At 42.9% G+C, this 24,997-nt stretch overlaps 5 protein-coding genes across 7 annotated transcripts in view; 4 read left to right on the forward strand and 1 right to left on the reverse strand.

The window, feature by feature from the left end:
- The window catches only part of LOC113426492 (uncharacterized), an 807,865-nt gene that overhangs the window by 176,665 nt on the left and 606,203 nt on the right, over positions 1–24,997 (reverse strand). The window lies entirely within an intron of this gene.
- Positions 170–7,262, forward strand: LOC148131680 (uncharacterized). Its single transcript, XM_087954022.1, is given in 4 exon segments — positions 170–291; positions 3,568–5,847; positions 5,850–6,775; positions 6,777–7,262. Coding segments are annotated over 3 exon segments (2,700 nt in total). The 5' UTR covers positions 170–291; positions 3,568–4,559.
- Positions 201–19,730, forward strand: LOC148131681 (uncharacterized). 3 transcript variants are annotated; one of them, XM_087953097.1, is made up of 3 exons: positions 12,056–12,159; positions 14,971–15,136; positions 16,407–19,730. In XM_087953097.1, exon 3 carries the CDS (start codon positions 17,101–17,103, stop codon positions 18,814–18,816), a length of 1,716 nt encoding a protein of 571 aa, XP_087809223.1. In that variant the 5' UTR covers positions 12,056–12,159; positions 14,971–15,136; positions 16,407–17,100; the 3' UTR covers positions 18,817–19,730. The 3 variants fall into 3 exon arrangements, with proteins under 3 accessions (XP_087809225.1, XP_087809223.1, XP_087809224.1); XM_087953099.1 differs by lacking the exons at positions 12,056–12,159; positions 14,971–15,136 and adding an exon at positions 201–291; XM_087953098.1 differs by lacking the exon at positions 14,971–15,136.
- LOC148131682 (uncharacterized) overlaps positions 21,571–24,997 on the forward strand; it is a 29,762-nt gene continuing 26,335 nt past the window's right edge. The window contains exon 1 of the mRNA XM_087952994.1: positions 21,571–21,653. The gene's annotated coding sequence lies outside the window, so the exon portion shown is untranslated. The remainder of the gene's footprint in view (positions 21,654–24,997) is intronic.
- LOC113432355 (uncharacterized) overlaps positions 21,578–24,997 on the forward strand; it is a 97,710-nt gene continuing 94,290 nt past the window's right edge. The window contains exon 1 of the mRNA XM_087953069.1: positions 21,578–21,653. The gene's annotated coding sequence lies outside the window, so the exon portion shown is untranslated. The remainder of the gene's footprint in view (positions 21,654–24,997) is intronic.

Genomic DNA, 24,997 nt, shown 5'->3' on the forward strand with positions numbered 1-24,997 from the left:
CAAGTATTATATTGCTAGAAAGGATGGGAAGAGTGGAGAAGAGCAGAGGAACTTCCTCTTCCGGATGCCTCATGGGAGGAAGGAGGTGTGCAGAGCGGCTTTTCTGCTCTTCCCAGGATCGATCGAAGTAGCAGGTGGGAGGAGAGTCCGGGAGCAAGTCGGGTTGTTCGGTTTCCTCCACGGCCTGGAAGCAGAGAAGCAACTGGGCTGAAGCGTGTCAGCTGCTGCTGCTGCTGCAGATTCCTTCCCTCCCCAAATTTAAGCCCACCGGTGGCTGCAGTTTTCCTTCTGGTGAGAAGATTTAAAAAACCTCTTTTAAGTTCAGGCTGTTTCTCCATCACTAGAGGAGTGTTGCAGAGGAACGTCGTTGGAAGGATCCCTGGAGGTCATCTATTCCAACCCCCTGATCGAGCAGGAGACCCAACATCGTTTCAGAGAAATGGCTGTCCAGTCTCTCTTTCAAAGCCTCCAGTGATGGAGCACCCACAACTTCTGAAGGCAAACAGTTCCCACTGGTTTGTTCTGGGTGTCAGGAAATTTCTTCTTAGTTCTAGGTTGCTTCTCCCCTTCGTTAGTTTCCATCCATTTGTCCTGCCTTTGGCTGCTTTGGAGAATAGGTTGACCCCCTCTTCTTTGTGGCAACCCCTCAATTATTGGAACAACGCTATCATGTCTCCCCTAGTTCTCCTCCTCACTAGACTAGCCATTCCCAGTTCCTGCCACTGCTCTTTACTTATTTCAGCCTCCAGCCCCCTAATCCTCCTTGCTGCTCTTCCATGGGCTCTCAACATCTTTTAAATTCTTGGTGACCAAAGCTGGTTGCAGAACTCCAAGTGTGGCCTTACCAAAGCATTATAAATTGGTACTAGCACTTCACTTGATCTTGACTGTATCCCTCTGTTAATACAGCCTAAGATTGCATTGGCTTTTTTTGGCCACTACAACACTCTGCTAGCTCACATTTAAATGATTGTCCACTGGGATTCAATGTTCCCTCTCATAGATACTGCCAGGTTCCACCTATTCTGTATACCCTCATCTCAGTCATTTATGAAGATATTGAAGAGTACTGGACCTAAGACAGAACCTTGTGATATCCCACTGCTTACTTCCCTCCATGTGGATGTGGTACCATTAAGGACTATGCGTTGAGTATATAGTTTGTCAACCAGTTACAAATCCATCTGTTGGTGATGCTGTCTATTCCACATTTTTCTAGCTTACCAAGAAATAGGTTGTGGTCTACTTTGTCAAATGCCTTGCTGAAGTCTAAACCCAAAGCATTTTTCTAGTCTGCTGCTATAGTCACTTTGTCAAAGAATGAAATAAGATTGGTTTCTGGTTATCAGCTTCTGGATATTTCCTTTTCCAGAAGTAGTGCAATTCCTCAAAAAGGAATTTTGGATGGAGCTTTTTTGTATGTTGATTATGTAATTCCCACATGTGGAGTTTCAGTCTTCTACCTTGGTTTTGCCCAGATTTTGAGCCCCCGAATTCCCCAGCCAGCATAAAAGTAATCCTCAAGATACAACTATTATGGGCCTTGCAATTACGGTTGCATGTTGCAATGACTGTTAAGTGAGACGGCTTTCCTTAACTACCCGAATCTCCTGCTCTCCCTGGGGCAGCCATTAATCGAATCTGCGAGTTGCTAAGCAGAGTACTGGCTACCTCAGGGCTGAGGAAAACTCTTGGAGGCCTAGAGCAGGGCCAGGCTTGCCTGCCACAGGCATCCCTGGGGCTCCCCCACCACCCTCCAAGACCCCCTATGTTCTGTTTCCCATCCCTGCCCCTTCCCTCAGCTCCCCAGGGTCCCCATAGGATTTTCCCCACTCCTGCTGGGTCCCTGCAGTCCTCAGGCCTGACTGCCACCCCACCAGGCCTCAAACCCTCCTCCTCCTCCTTACCTTTGGAAGATCTCTGATCCTCCTGTTGTGGAGGGAGGGAATGAAACGCATCCTTGGGCCTCATGACTGTGTCCTGGAAGCAGCCACCATTTTCAGTGGGTCCTGGATTCGTCCCTGGGTCATGCGGTGGACTTGGGGAAGCGGCTGCCATTTTGCCACACTGTCCAGATGGATAACGCAGAAGAGGGACAAACCTCTCTATTTTGCTACCTTAACATGAGGAACAAAACGTACAATAGAAAATGTCTCGTTTTTCCAAAATGCATTATGTTAGAATTATCAGAAACATTTGGCATGTAAAAAATGGGTATTGTCAGTGTTGCTATGAGCATTAGGGCAAGACAAGATGCTCAGAGTTGCCTCAGACTCTGAGATGGGTGCGATTAAGTTTAATAATGAATGAATTTAATAATAGGGTAAATGTAAAGCTCATTTCCCAACTCTTTGTCAGTAATGAGGACTTCACACATACAGTGGGTTTCTAATGTACTTCAATTGTTAATTTGTAATCTCTCTTTTGTGCAATGGCCCAAAAAAACGGCCTGAAAACAGCCTGAAAAAGGCCAAAAAACGGGCAGGGAGAGCCAGTGTTGGGATTAGTCCCAACCGGCTGAATCCTCCCTGTGCCTTTGAGGCGAGTGGTGGGGAGGCAGGGCTGGGTGTGATGAGTGATGTCACCCAGTCACATGACCAACCGGACACGCCTACCCAGCCAGAGAACCGGTTGTTAAGTTATTCCAATCCCAACACTGTCTTAGATCGTTAAGAATTTAAAAAATTTCTAAAAAATTAAAATAAGTGAACTGTTTTTTAAATGCTTAGTTGAAAAGAGAAATGGAAAAATTGAAAAAGGAATTTTATAAAAAATAAAATAAAATTGAAAGATTTAAAAATTGAAAAAAGAATTTTATAAAAATGAAAAAAGGATTTTAAAATTGAAAAAGATTTAAAAATGGAAAAAATTAAATTAAAATGATGTTTAAGAGTTGAAAAAAAGACTTAAAATTGGAACAAGGAATTGAAAAATTGAAAAAAAGAAATTGAAAAAATTGAAAAGGAATTTTTCTTAAGGAATATTGAAATATTTTTTAAGTAATATTAAATTCTAGTATGATGTGGTCACTCTTGCCAAAGGTTCTGGCAGCTTCAACTCCCTCTATCTTTTCTTCTCTACTAGTAAGTTTCCTCCTCTACCTTTTGGATGACAAAGTTGTCAGCTAAGTTGGTTAGGAATCTGTTCGATCTCCCACTTGCTGCAGAGTCTCTCCCAGTTGATATCAAAGTAGTTCAAGTCTCCCATTACATTGTGATGTTTTGCCAATAAGTATGCTATTTCCTATCCCATCCATGTATTAACCAGGTTGGATTGTACTTAATCCAGCACTTTCTAAAAAACAGCTTTTGAGAACCTTTTGGCAACCTAGGGTTGCACAGGTAGTCCTCACTTACCACTAGAAGCAGACATGCAGCTGATCCATAAAATTTGTGGTAATCCTAGCAGTTGTTTCAAGCCATGTGTCAAATGAATCATAAACAGGGTATAAGAGATTATTCTAGTATTAGGGCATGTTTGCTTTTTCATTGTAATCTTTACTTTTTTCACATCATCTCTAAACATTTTATAAACAATTAATATTACACTTTTCTTTGAATCTTACAGAAAAAAAAGATGGCAATAAGGGCACTCAGGACAACTGCAAATAACAAACAACATTGAAAAGGGAAATAAATCAAGCCAGAAATCAAAATATTTTCCATTTCCTGCAGAAAACCACACAATGCTCCTCCTCCTCTTCCAGAAGTTGTTAGACAAAAGACAAAAAATTAAACAAGATTTCAAGCCAGAATAAGCAGATTATGTAACAACTCAAGGATACATTACATGAAAAGTCAAGGGAGATTATTTTTCATTCATCATATCTGGAAGTCAGTTGGAAGAAAAGGTCAATAGTAAAGCCATGTGGAGCAGACAGTAATATAGACCTCTCCCTGTGAGGAAGAAAATGGCTTGAATGAAAGTACCACTAAACAAGGTATTGTCTCAATTCCAGTCTGGTGATACATCAGTGGATTGCCTAAAGGGAGAAACTGTATGAGTGTCTAGATAATGGGAAAAGCTTCATTAGAATTTTTCATCTCATGAGACCAGAGAACTGTCAACTGACATCAAGACTAAACAAGGCATGGTCACGATTCCAGTCTGGTGATAAAACAGTACATTGACTCTAGGCAGAAACTGTATAAGTGTCTAGATAGTGGGAAAAGCTTCATTAGAAATTATGAGACAACAGAGAACTCACACAGAAGAAAATCCTTTGAATGTCCTGATTATGGGAAAGTCAAAATTCCACACTGGTAATATTCCAGAAGACTCTCATAGGAGAAAAATGCTTTGAATGTCTTGACTGTTGCAAAACGTTCAGTTGTAATTCCAGCTTGGTGATACATCAGAAGAATCAAAAGAAAAAAACCCTTTCACTGTCCTGACTGTGGGAGAAGTTCCAGTCATAATTCCAGCCTGGTAATACATCAGAGGATTCATGGAAGGACAAACCCTATGAGTGTCGAGATTTTGGGAAAGGTTTCGATACAAATTCCTACCTCTTGAGACGCAAGAGCACGCACACAGGAGAGAAACCCTTTGAATGTCCAATGTATGGGGAAAATTTCAGTCAGAATTCCAAAACAATGATACGCCAGAGTACACACACAGGAGAGAAACCCTTTGAATGTCCTATCTGTGGGAAAAGTTTTAGTGCTAATTCCAACCTAGTGAAACACCAGAGGACTCACACAGGAGAGAAACCCTTTGAATGTCCTACTTGTGGGAAACATTACAGTCAGAATTCCCACCTGGTGACACACCAGAGGGCTCATACAGGGGAGAAACCCTTTGAATGTCCTATCTGTGGGAAAAGTTTTAGTGATAATTCCAACCTAGTGAAACACCAGAGGACTCACACAGGAGAGAAACCCTTTGAATGTCCTACTTGTGGGAAAAGTTTTACTTGTAATTCCTCACTGTTGGGACACCAGAGGGCTCATACGGGAGACAAACCCTTTGAATGTCCTCTCTGTGGGAAAAGTTTTAGTGCTAATTCCAACCTAGTGAAACACCAGAGGACTCACACAGGAGAGAAACCCTTTGAATGTCCTATCTGTGGGAAAAGTTTTAGTGCTAATTCCAACCTAGTGATACACCAGAGGACTCACACAGGAGAGAAACCCTTTGAATGTCCTATCTGTGGGAAAAGTTTTAGTGCTAATTCCAACCTAGTGAAACACCAGAGGACTCACACAGGAGAGAAACCCTCTGAATGTCCTGATTGTGGGAAACATTTCAGACAAAATTCCCATCTGGTAATACACCAGAGGACTCATACAGGAGAGAAACCCTTTGAATGTCCTTATTGCGGGAAAGGTTTCAATGATAATTTCAGCCTGGTGAGACACCAGAGGATTCACACAGGAGAGAAACCCTTTGAATGTCCTTATTGTGGGAAACATTACAGTCAGAATATCCACCTGGTGAGACACCAGAGGATTCACACAGGAGAGAAACCCTTTGAATGTCCTATCTGTGGGAAAAGTTTTAGTGATAATTCCAACCTAGTGAAACACCAGAGGACTCACACAGGAGAGAAACCCTTTGAATGTCCTACTTGTGGGAAAAGTTTTACTTGTAATTCCTCACTGTTGGTACACCAGAGGGCTCATACGGGAGACAAACCCTTTGAATGTCCTACTTGTGGGAAAAGTTTTAGTTGTAATTCCACACTGGTGGTACACCAGAGGGCTCATACAGGAGAGAAACCCTTTGAATGTCCTACTTGTGGGAAAAGTTTTAGTTGTAATTCCACACTGGTGGTACACCAGAGGGCTCATACAGGAGAGAAACCCTTTGAATGTCCTATTTGTGGGAAAAGTTTTAGTAATAATTCCACCTGGTGAAACACCAGAGGGCTCATACAGGAGAGAAACCCTTTGAATGTCCTATCTGTGGGAAAAGTTTTAGTACTAATTCCCACCTGGTCATACACCAGAGGACTCATACAGGAGAGAAACCCTTTGAATGTCCTATTTGTGGGAAAAGTTTTAGTAATAATTTCCACCTGGTGACACACCAGAGGGCTCATACGGGAGACAAACCCTTTGAATGTCCTATCTGTGGGGAAAGTTTTAGTGCTAATTCCCACCTAGTGAAACACCAGAGGACTCACACAGGAGAGAAACCCTTTGAATGTCCTACTTGTGGGAAAAGTTTTACTTGTAATTCCACACTGGTGGTACACCAGAGGACTCATATGGGAGAGAAACCCTTTGAATGTCCTATCTGTGGGAAAAGTTTTAGTACTAATTCCAACCTAGTGAAACACCAGAGGACTCACACAGGAGAGAAACCCTTTGAATGTCCTATTTGTGGGAAAAGTTTTAGTAATAATTCCCACCTGGTGACACACCAGAGGGCTCATACAGGAGAGAAACCCTTTGAATGTCCTATCTGTGGGAAAAGTTTTAGTACTAATTCCAACCTAGTGAAACACCAGAGGACTCACACAGGAGAGAAACCCTTTGAATGTCCTACTTGTGGGAAAAGTTTTACTTGTAATTCCTCACTGTTGGTACACCAGAGGGCTCATACGGGAGACAAATCCTTTGAATGTCCTACTTGTGGGAAACATTACAGTCAGAATTCCCACCTGGTCATACACCAGAGGACTCATACAGGAGAGAAACCCTTTGAATGTCCTACTTGTGGGAAAAGTTTTAGTTGTAATTCCACACTGGTGGTACACCAGAGGGCTCATACAGGAGAGAAACCCTTTGAATGTCCTACTTGTGGGAAAAGTTTTAGTTCTAATTCCTCAATCCCACCTGGTGATACACCAGAGGACTCATACAGGAGAGAAACCCTTTGAATGTCCTACTTGTGGGAAAAGTTTTAGTTGTAATTCCACACTGGTGGTACACCAGAGGGCTCATACAGGAGAGAAACCCTTTGAATGTCCTACTTGTGGGAAACATTACAGTCAGAATTCCCACCTGGTCATACACCAGAGGACTCATACAGGAGAGAAACCCTTTGAATGTCCTATTTGTGGGAAACATTACAGTCAGAAATCCCACCTGGTGATACACCAGAGGACTCATACAGGAGAGAAACCCTTTGAATGTCCTATCTGTGGGAAAAGTTTTAGTACTAATTCCAACCTAGTGAAACACCAGAGGACTCACACAGGAGAGAAACCCTTTGAATGTCCTCCTACTTGTGGGAAAAGTTTTACTTGTAATTCCACACTGGTGGTACACCAGAGGACTCATATGGGAGAGAAACCAACAGAAACAGGATGTTGATTTATCATGGTGGCCACATATGCAGATGCAACCAAGATATGAGAAAGATGTTAAGATATATGGCTTTTATAAAGAGCAAACAAAATTTGATCAAATACTGTTAGTGGTGGATGAAACGTTAATCAAGAAATTATATAATATTGTGGAATTATTACTTGTGGAAGCGGATGCTATTTTACCATACTGTCCACACTGATAACGCAGAAGAGGGACAAACCTCTCTGTTTTGCTACCTTAACATGAGGGAAAAAATGTACAACAGAAAATGTCTTATTTTTCAAAATGCATTATGTTAGAATTAATAGAAGCATTTGACATGTAAAAAATGGGTATTGTCAGTGTTGCTATGAATAATAGGGCAAGGCAAGGGTCACAAGGGTCAAACTGAGATGGGCAGCAATTAAGTTTAATAATAAATGAATTTAATAAGATTATGTAAATTTCATTTCCCAACTCTTGTCAGTGATGACTTCACACATACAATGGGTTTCTAACGCACTACAATTGTTAACTTGTAATTCCTCTTTTATGCATTCTGTATCTCTATGACCAATCCATCTTCCTTAGCTTCCCTCATTACAAATTTAGAATTTCAGTTTCAGTCGTACATCAGCCCATGCACTCTATGACTCTGATGATGTGAGCTGCAATTAGGTTTCTGCCTCTTAATTTATTTGTTGTATTGCTTTCTGCTCCAGTCCTAAATTCAACGAAAGAATGACATTTCATTAGGCACAGTTAAAAAATTAGAATGGCTAAACTGGATCTGTTTTTATTGGCATTTTTTCAGATTCAGGGATGGTTTTCTTCATCACTGCCAGTCTGAGAGAAGGAAGTTAGGATGTTTCAAACTGGACAACTAAGCTACGGTTTCCCTTTTAACGTTACAACCTCTAAAGCAGCCATTGGGTGTGCCAGTGGGTTTGTAGGCTTTTCAAAATCATACCATTACAGAGAATATCAGATTTGAAGGGCTGAAGACAGATTAACAGAGTTGGAAGAGACCTTATAAGTCATCTAGTCCAACCCCCTACCCAAGCAAAAGACCCTGCATCATTTCTGACAAATGTCAGTCCAATCTCTTCTTGAAAGCCTTCAGTGATGAAGCGCCCACAACTTCAGAAGGCAAGTTGTTCCATTAGCTGATCGTTCCCACTGTCAGAAAGTTTCTTCTTATATCTAGGTTGAATCTCTCCTTGATCAGTTTCCATCCATTATTCCTTGTCTGGCCTAACCCTAACTCTGGTTATCCACTAAGACTCCAAGATCCCTTTCACAGTAACTGCTATTAAGCCTGGTTTCACCCAGTCTATATGTGTACTTTTGGTGTTTCTTGCATAAGACTTTATTTTACTCTATACTGAATTTCATTTTGTTAGATAGGGCCCAGTGTTCAAATCTTTTAGGGTTTTAGCTATTCCTGCTATCCTTAGTGTCATCTGCAAAATTGGTAAAGTTCCACTTCTTTCCTCATTTAAGTCATTTATGAAGATATTGAAGAGTACTGGGCCTAATACAGAACCTTGTGCTACTCCATTGCTTATTTCTCTCCATGTAGACGTAGACCCATTAAGGACTATTCATTGGGTAGAATTTGTCAGCCAGTTACGAATGCATCTGGTGGTGATGCTATCTAACCCACTTTTTTCTAGCTTACCAAGTAGGTTGTGGTCTACTTTGTCAAATGCCTTGCTGAAGTTTTAAGTATATTATGTCCACAGTATTTTGCTGGTCTAGTAATTTAGTCACTATGTTGAAGAATGAAATAAGATTGGTTTGGCATTATCTGTTTTTAACAAACTCATGCTGATCTCTAGTTATTACTTTACTTGTTTCTAGATGTTGGCAGATCTGTTTTCTTATTATCTTTTCCAGTATCTTCTTGAGTATTGATGTTAGGCTGATGGGTCTGTAGTTTTCTGAGTCTGTTTTCCCCCCTTTTTTGAAGATGAGAACCACATCAGCTCTTTTCCAGGCCTCTGGTAATTTTCCAATGCTCCAGGATTTTTGAAAGATGTGGTACACTAGTTCTAAGATAATATCTGCCAGCTCCTTTAGAACTCTGGGATACAATCCATCAGGTCCTGGTGAGTTGTGTTCATCAAGATCAGACAGGTATTCCCATACTATTTTACTTCCCTGATGATTCTCCGAATTATGAATCCGATTCAACAGACATTGTGAAAGTTGAGGTCCCCATGATGGAAAAGACAGAGAACGTTTTGAAAAAGCCACCAATAATTAATAGTACTGCTTCTCACTATGCTAGTGAGACCAGGGGTGGGATTCAAATTTTTTAACAACCAGTTCTGTGGGCGTGGCTTAGTTGGTGGGCATGGCTTGGTGGTCATGTTATTGGCTGGGCATAGCCAACTCAATATCACTCACATCGAGGCACGCATCTCCTTGCCTGGCCTCTCATGATTGTGGGGACACTGCAAAAGTTGTAAGTGTGAAAAATGGTCATAAGTCACTTTTTTCAGTGCCATTGTAACTTTGAATGGTCACTTCACACAAGCAAAGTACCAGCAAAGGAGGTAAAAAAAAAACTCCAGAGAAGTTCCTGAGACAGGAAGTCTAGTCCTGCCAAGAATGTAATAAGGGTTAACGGAGAGGCAGTTTCTGTAAGCAACACCAGAATGTTTCCTTCCTGCCTTCCTTACAGGATTAGGCCAGTAATTTCTTCAAACAACCAGTTCTCTGAACTGCTTAGAATGTTAACAACCGGTTCTAGCAAATAGGTGCGAACTGGTAGAATCCCACCGAGTGAGACCATACTTAGAATACTGCATCCAGTTCTGGTCACCACAGTACAAAAAAGATGTTGAGATTATGGAAAAGGTGCAAAGTACGGCAACTAAGGTGATAAAGGGTCTGGATACTAAATTGTATGACGATCAGTTGAGGGAGCTAGGATAACGAGGCTATTGCCTCATTTAGCAACCATTTAAGATTATGATAGATAAAAAACAGTTTGGCAAACAATCTTTGCAATTACAACCATCACATTGTCCCCCGATCCTGTGATCACCATTAGCGTGTTTCCCAACAAGCTTAAGATAAAGCTCATGTAGAAGACCGAAATAAAATCAAAGGTATATTGATTCACTTAATGACCAGAAGGGAAGTGAGGTGAAACTCCTGTTGCAATAAAGCGGTTTGCCAGAATTGCTAGTCAAGGTTGTGGTCACTAAGCGAGGACTACCCACATTCATTCACCACCACCCTGCAGGCTTCTTCCTGCGATTGATGGGGAGGACACCAGTGTGCAGTAGGGAGTCTCTCTGGATGGCTTTCCTATTAGAGAGCTGGTGTGCTGCATGGGGAAGGTGCTGTTGCTGGACTAGGAGTGGGGGCACCCAAGTGCCAGTCCCTCCTCAGCCATGAAAGGTCCCTCAGGCCCAGGCTCACTTGGTAGACCAGACCAAGAGATCAAGTCCACGGGAAAATTCTAACTTTTTTTTTACATTTGAGAGTGAAGGTAATACTTGCAACACTGTGTTCTGCCTCCCCCCACACAACTTCTTATTATCTGTTGTGAATTAGAGAGGTGTTTGAACCTGTTTGTAAAATTATTTTGTATATTACTTTAAACATTTCAGATTAAAAAGGGTATGCATTTCACATAAAGACTAGGGCAACCTTTCATACATTTTTGCATGTACTTTTACAACCCTTTCAAATCTCATGTTGGGGAGTTTGTTTTCTCTTGCCATATATAGGCAGTCACCCTCATTCTAAGCCTCCTTTTTCTAGCCTCTGCTCCGTATGTTCTCTCCAGCTTTGTCCTAATGGAGACTCCTCTGCAGGACAATTTACAGAAGCACATGGCATTTAGCATTTGACAGACTTAAAATTTCTTCCTTTAGCAATAGACACGGCATGCTTGGATGCAGTCTGGCTTGCATGAACGAAGCTTGCTCCCTTGGGGTCTCTGGCCTGTTGGTGTTCCCACTTCCTAAATCCTTGGGAGCCACAGGAAATCACTCATAAAAGTGTAGGATGTAGAGATGTAATAATCTCTACTGACAGCCAAACCTCTACAAAAGTGCAGGAATCTATTGATTTGCAAACGTAACACCCTCCAAATATTCTGCTCAGGATTACTCAGGTCTGAAATCTTACTCCAGACAGTGGGAAGAGTGTTCTAGTGAGATTCACTCCCCAATAATACAGATAGGGAATTGATGTTGCATGTTCCATTATTCTGTTAATGGAAACGGGCTAGCAAGCTGGCAATAATTTAGGGACTCTGCACACAAATAAGTGCTTGATGAGCTTTTAAGGCCCTGAACTTAGTTAATTTTGAAAAGCTGAATAGGGTCAAGCTTCCATCTTCAAGTTTCTGCCTCTTGCAAAACTAAGCGTTCATGAGTTGTCCTGCGCACAGACACCCCACAACAAATAGCTGGCTGGAACAGTCTTGACTGATCCTTAAAGGAGATGCGCTTTGACTGCTGTATGGTAGTTCCCCTCCACTTCTTTCCCTTGGTGTAGTTCTTGCTTCTTGCATGGGAAGCTTCTTCCTCTTTTTCTGTGAAGATGAGTGAATCCTTGGGAGGCCCAAATGAACAAGTTAGTGAAAATCATCATGGGGAAAAAATTATCCATGTGATAATTGGAATGAAAAATTAACACAATTAAAAAAATTGTGCAGCAGCTGTCTTAGGTAGAGATGGAACAACGTGGTTTTCAGTTAGATCAACTGAATCAACTAGATCAGGAAGACAACATCTGTGCCTGAAAAGTGCACAATAAATAAAGGAGTTAAAACCATCGAGTTCCGTATTGCTAGAAAGGAAACGTAGAAGATCTTCGTCAGTTTGGTCACTCCTGAGCGGTTGGTTGTCGACCGGGTGTTTTCTGGTGTTCCCAGCATGGAAGCAGCAGCTGGCAGGTGAGTTGGGGGCAGCAGATGGGAGGGGAGCCGGGAGCAAGTCGGGCTGTTCGGTTCCCTTCACTGCCTGGAAGCAGAGAAGCAGCTAGGCTGAAGCGTGTCAGCTGCTGCTGCTGCAGGTTCCTTCCCTCCCCAGATCGGAGCCCGCTGGGGATGCACGCTCTGAAACTGGTGGCTGCGATTCTCTGCTGGGGGGAAGATCTCAAAAGCCTCTTTCAGGTGACGGTGGATCCTTTGGGAATGGCTCCCCTCCAGAGGTTGTGGGGGCTCCGTCACTGGAGGTTTGTGACAGGGTTGGAAGGAACCTGCTCAAGCAGGAGACCCAGTCATATTTCAGACAAATGTCTGTCCCGTGTGTTTAAAAGCCACCAAACCCTTCCACTGGTTAATTGTTCCCAGTGTCAGGAAATTTCTCCCTAGTTCTAGGCTGCTTCTCTCCTTCATTAGTTTCCATCCACTGCTTCTTATGTTGCTTTCTGCTGCGTTGCAAAATAAGTTGACTCCCTTCTTCTTGACCCCTCAAGTATTGGAAGACTGCTATCATATCACCCCTAGTTCGTTCTTTCACTAGACTAGACATACCCAATTTCTGCAACCCTTCTATATACAGTTTAGCCTCCAGCCCCCTCTCATCATCCTTGCTGCTCTTCTCTTCTTCTTCTTCATATTGTGGCAATCAAAACTGGTTGCAGTATTCCAAGTGGGATCTTACCAAACCATTATAAATTGGTACTTATATTTCATATGATCTTGATTCTAGCCCTCTGTTAAGGCAGCCTAGGATTGCATTAGCTTTTTTGGCTACTGCATCACATTGTTGGTTTATATTTAGGTGTTTGTCCTCTAGGACAGTGGTCCCCAACCTTTTTGTACCAGGGACCGGTTTCAAGCAGAAACATTTTTTCAAGGACCGGGGGAGAGAGAATCGAGTTTGGTAGTTTGCTTGCAGACGTTTCATTACCTGACTAGGTAACATCTGATGTTGTTACCTAGTCGGGTAATAAACGTCTGCCAGCAAACCACCAAGTTCAGGGAGCGCCGGCCCTGCCTCCTCAGCCCCATCCTCAGGTGTCTGCCTCCCTCCCTCCCTCAGGTGTCTGCCTCGTTCCTCTCTCAGTCACTCTATCGCTCCTACAGCAGCCCAGGAAGAAACTGCTTCAAAGAAGCCGGGTGGGGGGTGGCTTTTCCTGTCGCCACAGCTTCCCGGCGCCCGCTTTCACCCCCACCCCCCGCCCGCCCGCCCGCCCCCCGCCCGCTCGGTTCAATCCACAGTGCTCGTTCTACCTGCCTGCCTGCCTGCCTTCTTCGTTCGAGCAGCTTCGCTGATAAAAAGAGGCGAATAGTTATTATTCTCAGCCGAAGCTGCTCCCAAACAACCAGACAGGCAGGCAGGCAGAACGGAGCACTGTGGATTGAACTGCAGCGAGCGGGCGGGCGGGGGGGATGAAACGGGCGCTTCGGGAAGCTGCGGCGACAGGAAAAGCCACCCCCGGCTTCTTTGAAGCAGTTTCTTCCTGTGCTGGTGGAGGAGCAACAGAGCGACTGAGAGAGCTGAGCCAGAGAGCAGGACAGGCTTCGGTTGCTTCCTCCCTCCCCTTCTTTCATTTGTGTCCTTGATCCCCGATCCCAGCAGCATTCACCGAAGGCGAAGAAAGCCGCCATTTTTTTTTTTTTTTCTTTGCGGCCCGGTAAAGAGTGCTCCACGGTCCGCACCGTCCGCGGCCCGGTGGTTGGGGACCCTGCTCTAGGACTTCAAGATCCATCTCACAGTTCCTGCTATTGAGTCAGGTTGTGCCTATTCTGTATCTTGCCATTTGGTTTTTCTTGGCTAAGTAAAACATATATTTTTCTCCATTGAATTTTCATTTTCTTGGATTAGGGCCCAGTATTCAAATCTTTTGACATTCTTCTGTATCTTGAGTTTGTCTTTTGGGGTGTTGGCTATTCCTGCCAGCTTAGTGTCATCTCCAAATTTGATGAATTCCCCTTCTATTCTATTGTTTATGAAGATACCGATACTGAAGAAGATACTGAAGAATACTGGGCCTAAGATAGAGCCTTGGAGTACCCCACTGCTTACTTTCCCCCATATAGATGTAATTCCATTGACAGTTACAAATTCATCCAATCATGATGCTATCTATCCCACATTTTCTTTGTTTACCAAGAAGTAAATTGTGGTCTACTTTATCAAATGCCTTACTGAAATTCCAGGATACCGTGTCCACAGATATTGCTGGTCTACTAATTTAGTCACTTGCTCAAAGAAATAAGATTTGTTTGGCATGATTCTTTTTTCAACAAACCCACGTTGGCTTCTGATTATACGTTTGCTTGATTCTAGGTGTTTGTTGCTTGGTTATCTTTTTCAGGATCTTTTCAGGCATTGATATCAGTCTAGTTGGTCTGTGGTTTTGTGAATACATCCACCCCACCTTGTTTTTGAACATTGGAACTGCATCAGATTTGTGAATCAAGTCATTGTTTAATGATTGGGCTGCTTAGTAACACAGATATCAGTTCTAATTGCAGTGGGTTAAGTGTGGACTACTTGAGGAGGGATGTCACCAGAGTACTTGTGGACAGTGTTTTCTGCTGTTATTTGCCGCTGAGGATTTCCATGAACAAAAGTGTTGTTTCAAATCTTGCAGAGGCTTTTGGCAACATTTTATCAGTTAAAGCCCTCACATCTCTAAATTTAGCTCAGAAGGTTTGACTGTAACCATTTTGGGACATATTGTCAACTTTGAAAGAGATAGATTTTCACATGAATACACATGTAGTTTGGTATATCTGTATTTCTCTCCGTAGGGATATGTCTGCAATCTATCCCCAGCGCTTCAATATATAATTGTTGATGCTCCTTTGCATTGCTAAGAAATTGTGATTGACCCAACTAATCAACTGAATTTGATTGAATGGTTATTTGAACATGGATCTCAGTAGTCTTCCATGTATCAAATGAATCATAAATAAGGTAAGTAATTCTACCATGTTTCCTGAAAATAAGACTCAGTCTTATTTTCTTTTGGGCTTGAAAATAAACACTTGGGCTTATTTTGAGGGAGGTCTTATTTTTTTAAAGAGCTACTTCGGGCCCCGCCCTATCCATTGCACTGTCTGGTTTCCCGTGGCTGCAATATGCCAAGCTCTCAGCATGTGTCGGCTTTCTTGGCACAGTGGAAATATCTTTAATTCTGAGTGTGGAGTGAGAGGCTGGCGGGGGGAAAACAGGTGATCTGGAAATGCTCTACGGCTGCCTGGCTCATGGGAAGTTTGCATGGCAGCAACGGCAGTCGGCAGAGGCATGAGGTAGGCAGGCAATTCCGACACCCTATGCTGGGGCTTGTTCGGCACAGTCACAGTCAAGCCGAGAGATGGTGCGATGGAGTAGGCAGCACGTTGGGATCGCCTCTGCCTCCCCCATGTTTCTGCCTTTGCCTACTGCTGGTGCCACCGCGCAAGCCTCTTGGGAGTGTCCCATGAGGAAAAAAAGGGAAAAAGCAAAGCAGCTGGCCATGGAGCTGCCAGCTTTGGTTAGCAGCCCAACAAGCAGAAGTGCCGCATCCAGAAAGAGATGGGCAAAAGTCATGCTGCCAGCTGTGTGCGGGTTACTCCATTGCCCCTCAGCAGTGGAACATAGCGAGGAAGGCGGAGGATAGAGTTGTGTGTGGTGCCCAAGAAAACTTTCCCACCGCCCGCTGGGTTAATGCATAATTCCACGCCTTCGCTCTCAGAGCCCTTGCCGCCCTCCCACCTGACCCTCCGCCACACACACACACACACACACAGTTTACACTTAGTGAAAAGTGAAGATACATCCACACAGGAAACAAGAGACTTTCTCTTCTCCTACCACTCCATGCTATAGTGCAATACTGTGATTGATATAGGCCTCCCCCCCCTTCTACAAAGGAGACACAACACGCTACACGCTCGGAATTGTTACACTGCCCCGAGGGGCTGGCAGGCTTCAGCTAAAACCAGCTCCCCCCCCCGTGTGCTTGCTACCTCTCATGCTGGCAACACCTATACTCACCGGCTTATTTTTGGGTTAGGGCTTATATTAGGCCCACTCCAAAAATCAGGCTTGGGCTTATTTTTGGGATGGGGCTTATTTTCAGGAAAACATGGTAGCATTGGGGCATGTTTGCTTTTTCATTGTAATATATATATTTTTCTTTTTTTACATAATCTCTAACCATTTTATAAACAATTAAGGTTACATTTTTCTTTGAATCTTACAGATAAAGAGGATGACAATAAGAGCACCTGGGACAATTTTAAATAACAAGCAACATTGAAAAGGGAAGAAAACCGAGCTATAAATCAAAATATTTTCCATTTCCTTCAAAGGAAAAAAAACCAATTCTCATCCTCCTCAAATAACTGTTAGACAAAAGAGAGAAAATCAAAAAAGATTTCAAGCGGGAAAAAGTAGATTATGCAGAACTCAAGGATACATTACATGAAGTCAAGGGAAATTACTTTTCATTCAGCAAAAGAGGGAAATATCTGGAAGTCAGTGGGGAGGAAACTATCAATAGTAAAGCCACGTAGAGCAGACAGGAATGCAGACCACAACCTGTGAGGAAGAAAACAGCTTGAATGAAAGCATCACTAAACAAGGCATCCTCCATATTTTTGACCTCAAGAATATCAGCTGTGGAAAAGCTCCATAGATTTGCCTATTGTAGGAAAAGCAGATTGCAAATCACAGCTGATTATGCAGAAGAGAAGCCAGACAGGAGAAAAGCCATGCAAATTATCTCAATATAGCAAAAACTGGTCAAAACACCTCCTTTGTGGTTCATGGAAGCAACCACACAAGAGGAAAGCCATAAATGTGCTCTCAATGTGGTAAATGCTTCATTGAGCATGGCAACATGGTGATACATCAGTGGACTCACAGAAGGGAGAAAACGTATCACTGTGCAGATTATGTTAAGGACTCCCATAGAAGAAAAATTCTTTGAATGTCCTGATTGTGGGAAAGCTTTCTGTTGTAATTCCAATTCGGTGATACACCAGAGCACTCTCAAAGGAGAAAAACACTTTCAATATCCTGACCGTGGGAGAAGTTCCAGTAAAAATTCCAGCCTGGTAATACATCAGAGGATTAACACCATGGAGAAAACCTATAAATGTCGAGATTGTGGCAAAGGTTTTGTTACAAATTCCCGCTTTATTATACACCAGAGGACTCACACAGGAGAGAAACCCTTTGAATGTCCTATCTGTGGGAAAAGTTTCAGTCAGAATGCCAACCTTGTGAGTCACCAGAGAACTCACACAGGAGAGAAACACTTTGAATGTCCCATTTGTGGGAAAAGTTTCAGTCGGAATTCCTACCTGGTAATACACCAGAGGACTCACAGAGGAGACAAAATGTTTGAATGTCCTCTCTGTGGAAAAGGTTTTGGTCAGAATTCCCACCTCATGAGACACCAGAGTACTCATACAGGAGAGAAACCCTTTGAATGTCCTGACTGTAGAAAAAGCTTCAGTCAGAATTCTGACCTCATGAGACACCAGAGAATTCACACAGGAGAGAAACCCATTGAATGTCCTATATGTGGAAAAAAATTCAGTCAGAATTCCTACCTGGTAATACACCAGAGGACTCATACCGGAGAGAAACCCTTTGAATGTCCTATCTGTGGGAAAAGTTTCATTGAGAATTCCAGCCTGGTGAAACACCAGAGGATTCATACAGGAGAGAAATCCTTTGAATGTCCTGATTGTGGGAAATCTTTCATTACAAATTCCAGCCTCATGAGACACCAGAGGACTCACACAGGAGAGAAACCCTTTGAATGTCCTGACTGTGGGAAAAGTTTCATTACAAATTCCAGCCTCATGAGACACCAGAGGACTCACACAGGAGAGAAACCCTTTGAATGTCCTGACTGTGGGAAAAGTTTTATTGATAATTCCAGCCTGGTGAAACACCAGAGGATTCACACAGGAGAGAAATCCTTTGAATGTCCTGATTGTGGGAAATGTTTCATTACAAATTCCAGCCTCATGAGACACCAGAGGACTCACACAGGAGAGAAACCCTTTGAATGTCCTGACTGTGGGAAAAGTTTCAGTGAGAATTCCAGCCTGGTAATACATCAGAGAACTCACACAGGAGAGAAACCCTTTGAATGTCCTGACTGTGGAAAAGGTTTTAGTGATAATTCCAGCCTGGTGAAACACCAGAGGACACACACAGGAGAGAAACCCTTTAAATGTCCTGATTGTGGGAAAAGTTTCAGTCAGAATTCCTACCTGGTAATACACCAGAGGACTCACACAGGAGAGAAACCCTTTGAATGTCCTGATTGTGGGAAAAGTTTCAGTCGGAATTCCTACATGGTAATACACCAGAGGACTCACACAGGAGAGAAACCCTTTGAATGTCCTATCTGTGGGGAAAGTTTCAGTGAGAATTCCTACCTGGTAATGCACCAGAGGACTCATACAGGAGAGAAACCTTTTGAATGTCCTGATTGTGGGAAAAGTTTCAGTCACAATTCTTGCCTGGTAATACACCAGAGGAGTCACACAGGAGAGAAACCATTTGAATGTCCAGACTGTGGAAAACGTTTTAGTCAGAATTCCCACCTCATTAGACACCAGAGGATTCACACAGATGATAAACCCTTTTGAATGTCCTGTTTGTGGGAAAAGTTTCAGTAGGAATTCCTATTTTTTAATACACCAGAGGACTCACACTGTGGGGAAACCTTTCAAATTTCCGGTCTGTGAACTTTACTTCAAGCATAAATCATCCCTTAGTGCACACAAGGTAATCCACATGAGGCAAAAGTTGAAGAGTTTAGAGAAGGATTGAATTTCATTTGTGATGTCCCATTCACAAAGTGTAGGTGAGAAATCGACTGATTCTTTGTATTCAAACTTTTCTCAAGATTAAAATTATAAGTGGAGAGAAAGGAAAGTGGAAAATGGCTAATGACCATTTTCTGGTTATCAGCAGAATCTTCTAGATATTTCCTTTTGCAGGAGAAATGGAATTCCTCAAAAAGGCATTTTGGATGGTGCTTTTGTATTGTATGAAGTTTGCACCCACGCCTCTCCTAGAAAAATGAAATAACCAAGGAAATATTAAAAAGGTAGAATATTTCCCCTAAAAAGAAAAGTAGAAACTCAGAAGCAGAAACTCACCTCAGAAGCAGGAGCTAACCCCCCATTTGTTAATGGGGGGGGGGGCATTAAGGCCTAGGCCAGAGTATTCTACATAACAAAGGCCTCTGCCCATCTCTCCACTGGCCTAGGAAAATTGCATCAACCAGCACTCAGGTAAAGCCATGTGGTCCAGACAAAGCCTACAAAGTTAGCTAAGACCCCCACCCTTGGGAGTCTGATAGCCAATGGGATACATTTCTTGCACAGGAACAGGAAACACTAAAGTGGGGCCCAACAGAGGGCATATAACTAAGGGTCTCTCAGCATCTCAACCCTTCTTTTCCTTCACCCAACATCTTGAAGCATGTGATCGTTCTTTTCATTTTGGAGCTCCAAGCCATGTGGTCCTGTCCACCATTAAACCATATTTCCAAACAGCCTCCATGTTTCCAGTGCCTTTTTTCCCACTTGGAACTGAACCCAGAAGGATAAATCTTCCAACAGTATGTTGATTATGGACCCATATGTGGAGTTTCAATCTTCTATTTTGGTTTCACCGAGATTTTAAGCCCCAGAGTTCCCCAGCCAGCATAAAAGTAATCCTCAAGACAAATTATTATGGGCCTGGCAATTACAATTGCATGTTGCAATGGCTGTTAAGTGAGACTGCTTTCCTTCATTACTTGAATCCCCTTGCTCTCCCTCAGGCAACCATTACTCCAGTCTAAGCACTGTAAGCAGAAAGACTGCAATCAATCAGTCCGGAAGGGCAAGGTAATGAGTCCAATAATTCCAGCAAGGCAGATAAACACACAGAAGCATGGCAATAATTCACACAGACAGGAGGAATGCCAGGAATGCAGGCTAAACTCACAACACTAGATGAATTCAACATTTGTTCCTGACAAATGCTCCTCCCAACTGCCTCTCCTTTAAACTCCATCCCCAGGTGTGCCTTGTGAAGGGAATGGGGGCCCTTTCTTTCCTCATAAGCCACACAACCCATGTTGCTCTCTTCTGCATTCTTCCCTGCGTGCCCTAGGATGAGGAGGGGATGGGCCTTGGTCTTCATCTGAACCCTCTCTCCCTTGTTCTACCTCTTCCCTGCTCTGCCCAGCCTGACTTTGCCCTTCCCCAGTTTCCTCCACAGCCAAGGGAGCCATTCTCCGGCTGTCAGCTGTTCGTCTTCCCCCTCAGACTCTGATGGGGTCATGACATTGGGTAGGTTTAGTTTAATGAAAAGAAAGACCAGGGGTGACAGGATAGCAGTGTTCTGGTATCTGGGGGTTGCCACAAAGAAGGGGGAGTCAAGCTATTCTCCCAAAGCACCTGAAAGCAGGAGAAGAAACTAATAAATGAGAGAAACTAAGAAATTTCCTGACAGAACAAATAATCAGTGGAACTACTTGCCTTCAGAAGTTGTGTACGCTCCAACCCTCCAAAGTTTTTAAGAAGAGATTGGACAACCATTTCCTTGCAGGGTTTGCTACTTAAGGGGGGGTGGACTAGAAGACCTCAACGGTCCCTTCCAACCCTGTTATTCTATTGTATTCCATTCTATTCCAAATATTTCTTCTACCATATATTGACCATTGTCCCCTTTGTCAGCCCCCATTTTCTAGGCCCTGCTGTGTAATTTCCTCTATCTGTGACCTAATGGAGACTTCCCTGCAAGTAAATTTATAAAATTTACACATGGCATTTAACATTTAGTAGTTGTCATACAATTTCCTCCTTCAGGAATCAAACTTCATGCTACGAGCTCTTGGAGGCAGCCCTGTCCAGCAAGAGTGAAGCTGGCTCCCCTGGAGCTTCTCTCCTGATGCTGTTGCCATGTCCTAAATCCTTGGGAGCCACATTAAATAAGTCATAAAGATTTGGGGTGTAGAGAAGCTTTGGTCTCCAATGAGAGACACCCCCAAGAAAGCTTGATTCTGTAATTCTATTAAAAAAAACATTAACTTTTAGGGCTGAACACATAGCTAATCTTTTAAAGGTTAGGTGGCATCACATTTCACTATTTCACTTGGCTCAATTGCAAAGGTCGGTTGCTAGAAGTCAAAACATTTTGATAGCAATTAATCAGTGAAAACACCTTGCAGACACCTTAGGTAGAGACGGGACAAGCGTTTCCTATCCGGAGATGGAAGCCAAGAGGCCAAAATCTGTGCCTACAAAACTGATAGTACAGTAGGTGTGCTCTGTGGTTGAGTTTAAAGAGTTAAAACCATCAAGTACTAGAAAGGCTGGGAAGAGAGGAGAAGAGCAGAGGAACTTCCTCTTCCGGATGACTCATGGGAGGAAGGTAGAGTGCAGAGCGGCTTTCCTGCTCTCCCCAGGATCGAAGCAGCAGCTGGCAGGTGAATTAGGGGAAGCAGGTGGGAGGGGAATCCGGGACCAAGTCGGGCTGTTCGGTTTCCTCCAGGGCCTGGAAGCAGAGAAGCAACTGGGCTGAAGCGTGTCAACTGCTGCTTGTTGCTGCAGGTTCCTTTCCCTCCCCAAATTTAAGCCCACCGGTGGCTGCAGTTTTCCTTCTGGTGAGAAGATTTTAAAAAACCTCTTTTAAGTTCAGGCTGTTTCTCCATCACTAGAGGAGTGTTGCAGAGGAACGTCGTTGGAAGGATCCCTGGAGGTCTTCTATTCCAACCCCCTGATCGAGCAGGAGACCCAACATCATTTCAGAGAAATGGCTGTCCAGTCTCTCTTTCAAAGCCTCCAGTGATGGGGCACCCACAACTTCTGAAGGCAAACGGTTCCCACTGGTTTGTTCTGGGTGTCAGGAAATTTCTTCTTAGTTCTAGGTTGCTTCTCCCCTTCGTTAGTTTCCATCCGTTTGTCCCGCCTTTGGTTGCTTTGGAGAATAGGTTGACCCCCTCTTCTTTGTGGCAACCCCTCAATTATTGGAACACCGCTATCATGTCTCCCCTAGTTCTCCTCCTCACTAGACGAGCCATGCCCAGTTCCTGCCACTGCTCTTTACTTATTTCAGCCTCCAGCCCCCTAATCATCCTTGCTGCTCTTCTATGGGCTCTTTATGGAGTCTCAACATTTTTTAATTCTTGGTGACCAAAACTGGTTGCAGTACTCCAAGTGCGGCCTTACCAAAGCATTATAAATTGGTACTAGCACTTCACTTGATCTTGACTGTATCCCTCTGTTAATACAGCCTAAGATTGCATTGGCTTTTTTGGCCACTGCAACACTCTGCTAGCTCACATTTAAATGATTGTCCACTGGAATTCAGTTTTCCCTCTCATAGATACTGCCAGGCTCCACCTATTCTGTACCTGTGTATTTTGGGTTTTCTTGCTTAAGTAAAAAACCTTTTTTTTTCCTCAGTTGAGTTTCATTTTGTTAAATAGGGCCCAGTGTCCAACTTTGTTGGGATTCTTCTGTATCTTGACCCTATCTTGGTGTTGGATGTTCCTGCCAGCTTGGTGTCATCTGCGAATTTGATGAGTTTGGTGAATATAAATCACCAGGACCTGATTCTCAGAACATCAGAGTTCTGAGGGAGCTGGCAGATGTTATCTCAGAACAAATTTGATGAATTCTTCTTTTATACCCTCATCTAAGTCGATGAGGATATTGAAGAGTACTGGGCCTCAGACAGAACCTTGTGATATCCCACTGCTTACTTCCCTCCATGTGGATGTGGTACCATTAAGGACTATGCGTTGAGTATATGGTTTGTCAGCCTGTTACAAATCCATCTGTTGGTGATGCTGTCAATTCCACATTTTTCTGGTTTACCAAGAAGTAGGTTGTGGTCTACATTGTCAAATGCCTTGCTGAAGTCTAAATCCAAAGCATTTCGCTGGTCTACTACATTAGTCACTTTGTCAAAGAATGAAATAAGATCGGTTTGGCATGATCTGTTTTTAACAAACCTGTGCTGGCTACTAGTTATGATTTTATTTGTTTCTAGATATTCACAGATCTGTTTTTTATTATTTTTTCCAGTATCTTCCAAGGTTGTTAGGTGATGCTAGGCTGATTGGTCTGTAGTTTCCTGGGTCTATTTTCCCCACCTTTTATAAAGATGGGAACCACATCAGTTCTTTTCCAATCCTCTGGTGGTTCCCTAGTGCTCTAAGATTTTTTAAAAATATGATACAATGGTTATGAGATAACATCTGCCTGCTCTTTCAAAACTCTGGGATAAAATCCCTCAGGTCCCGGTGATTTATATCCATCAAGGTCAGACCGGGGTTCTGTTACCATTTTCTTTTTCTTTTTCTTTCTAGTCTATAGATATAGATATACACACATACATAATAAATTTATATAAATAATATATAAATAGATTTTTTTTAAAACAAGAAAGTGTAGGTGAGAAATTGATTGTTTGAATTTTGGCCTGACTCGTTTTACTCAAACATTTCCCAGGATTAAACTTGTAGACGGGGAGAAAAGGAAAATGGAAAATGTCTACTAGTTTCTGGTTATCAGCAGAAGCTTCTGGATATTTCCTTTTCCAGAAGTTGTGGAATTCCTTAAAAAGGAATTTTGGGTGGAGCTCTTTCGTAAGTTGATTATGTAATTCCCACATATGGAGTTTCAGTCTTCTACGTTGGTTTTGCCCAGATTTTGAGCCCCTGAATTCCCCAGCCAGCATAAAAGTAATCCTCAAGATACAACTATTATGGGCCTTGCAATTACGGTTACATGTTGCAATGACTGTTAAGTGAGACAGCTTTCCTTAACTACCTGAATCTCCTGCTCTCCCTGGGGCAGCCATTAATCGAATCTGCGAGTTGCTAAGCAGAGTACTGGCTACCTCAGGGCTGAGGAAAACTCCTGGACGCCTAGAGCAGGGCCAGGCTTGCCTGCCACAGGCATCCCTGGGGCTCCCCCACCACCCTCCAAGACCCCCTATGTTCTGTTTCCCATCCCTGCCCCTTCCCTCAGCTCCCCAGGGTCCCCACAGGATTTTCCCCACTCCTGCTGGGTCCCTGCAGTCCTCAGGCCTGACTGCCACCCCAACAGGCCTCATAACCTTCCTCCTCCTTACCTTTGGAAGATCTCTGATCTTCATGTTGGGGAGGGAGGGAGGGAATGAAACGCATCCTTGGGCCTCATGACTGTGTCCTGGAAGCAGCCACCATTTTCAATGGGCCTTGTATTCATTCCTGGGTCATGCCGTGGACTTGGGGAAGTGGCTTCCATTTTGCCAAACTGTCCACACTGATAACGCAGAAGAGGGACAAACCTCTATTTTGCTACCTTAAAATGAGGGGAAAATGTACTATAGAAAATGTCTTTTTTTTCAGAATGCATTCATTGTGTTAGAATTATCAGAAGCATTTGTCATGTAAAAATGGGTATTGTCAGTGTTGCTATGAATATTAGGGCAAGAGTGTTGCCTCAAACTCAAACTCTGAGATGGACAGCTATTAAGTTTAATAATAAATGAATTTATATTTTTTAAAAATAACTTCTACTAAACAATTTTTCTTATATACATAATTTCCATTTATTGCAACGTTTCCGTGATAGTATACATACTTTTACATAAATCGTAAGTATCTTTATTTGTCTTTATTCCTTAATCTATCTTTGTCCACTGTAGCCTTTGCCTTATGATCCTATTGTCATGTTCTGTATTCATCTCTATATCTATTATTTAGCCAATCATACAATGCATTCCACGTCAAATAATAATCTGTTTCCTCTCTTTCTTTTATCTCCATGATCAACTTAC

This window comes from Notechis scutatus, chromosome 2, assembly GCF_049901735.1.
Source record: "Notechis scutatus isolate UNSWTSFEM ecotype Mainland chromosome 2, rNotScu1.2, whole genome shotgun sequence".
Classification (NCBI taxonomy): Eukaryota; Metazoa; Chordata; class Lepidosauria; order Squamata; family Elapidae; genus Notechis; species Notechis scutatus.

What these genes read in the sequence shown, in the direction of transcription:
- LOC148131681 (XM_087953099.1), top strand. Translation starts at nt 17,101, where the DNA reads ATGTTAAGGACTCCCATAGAAGAAAAATTCTTTGAATGTCCTGATTGT.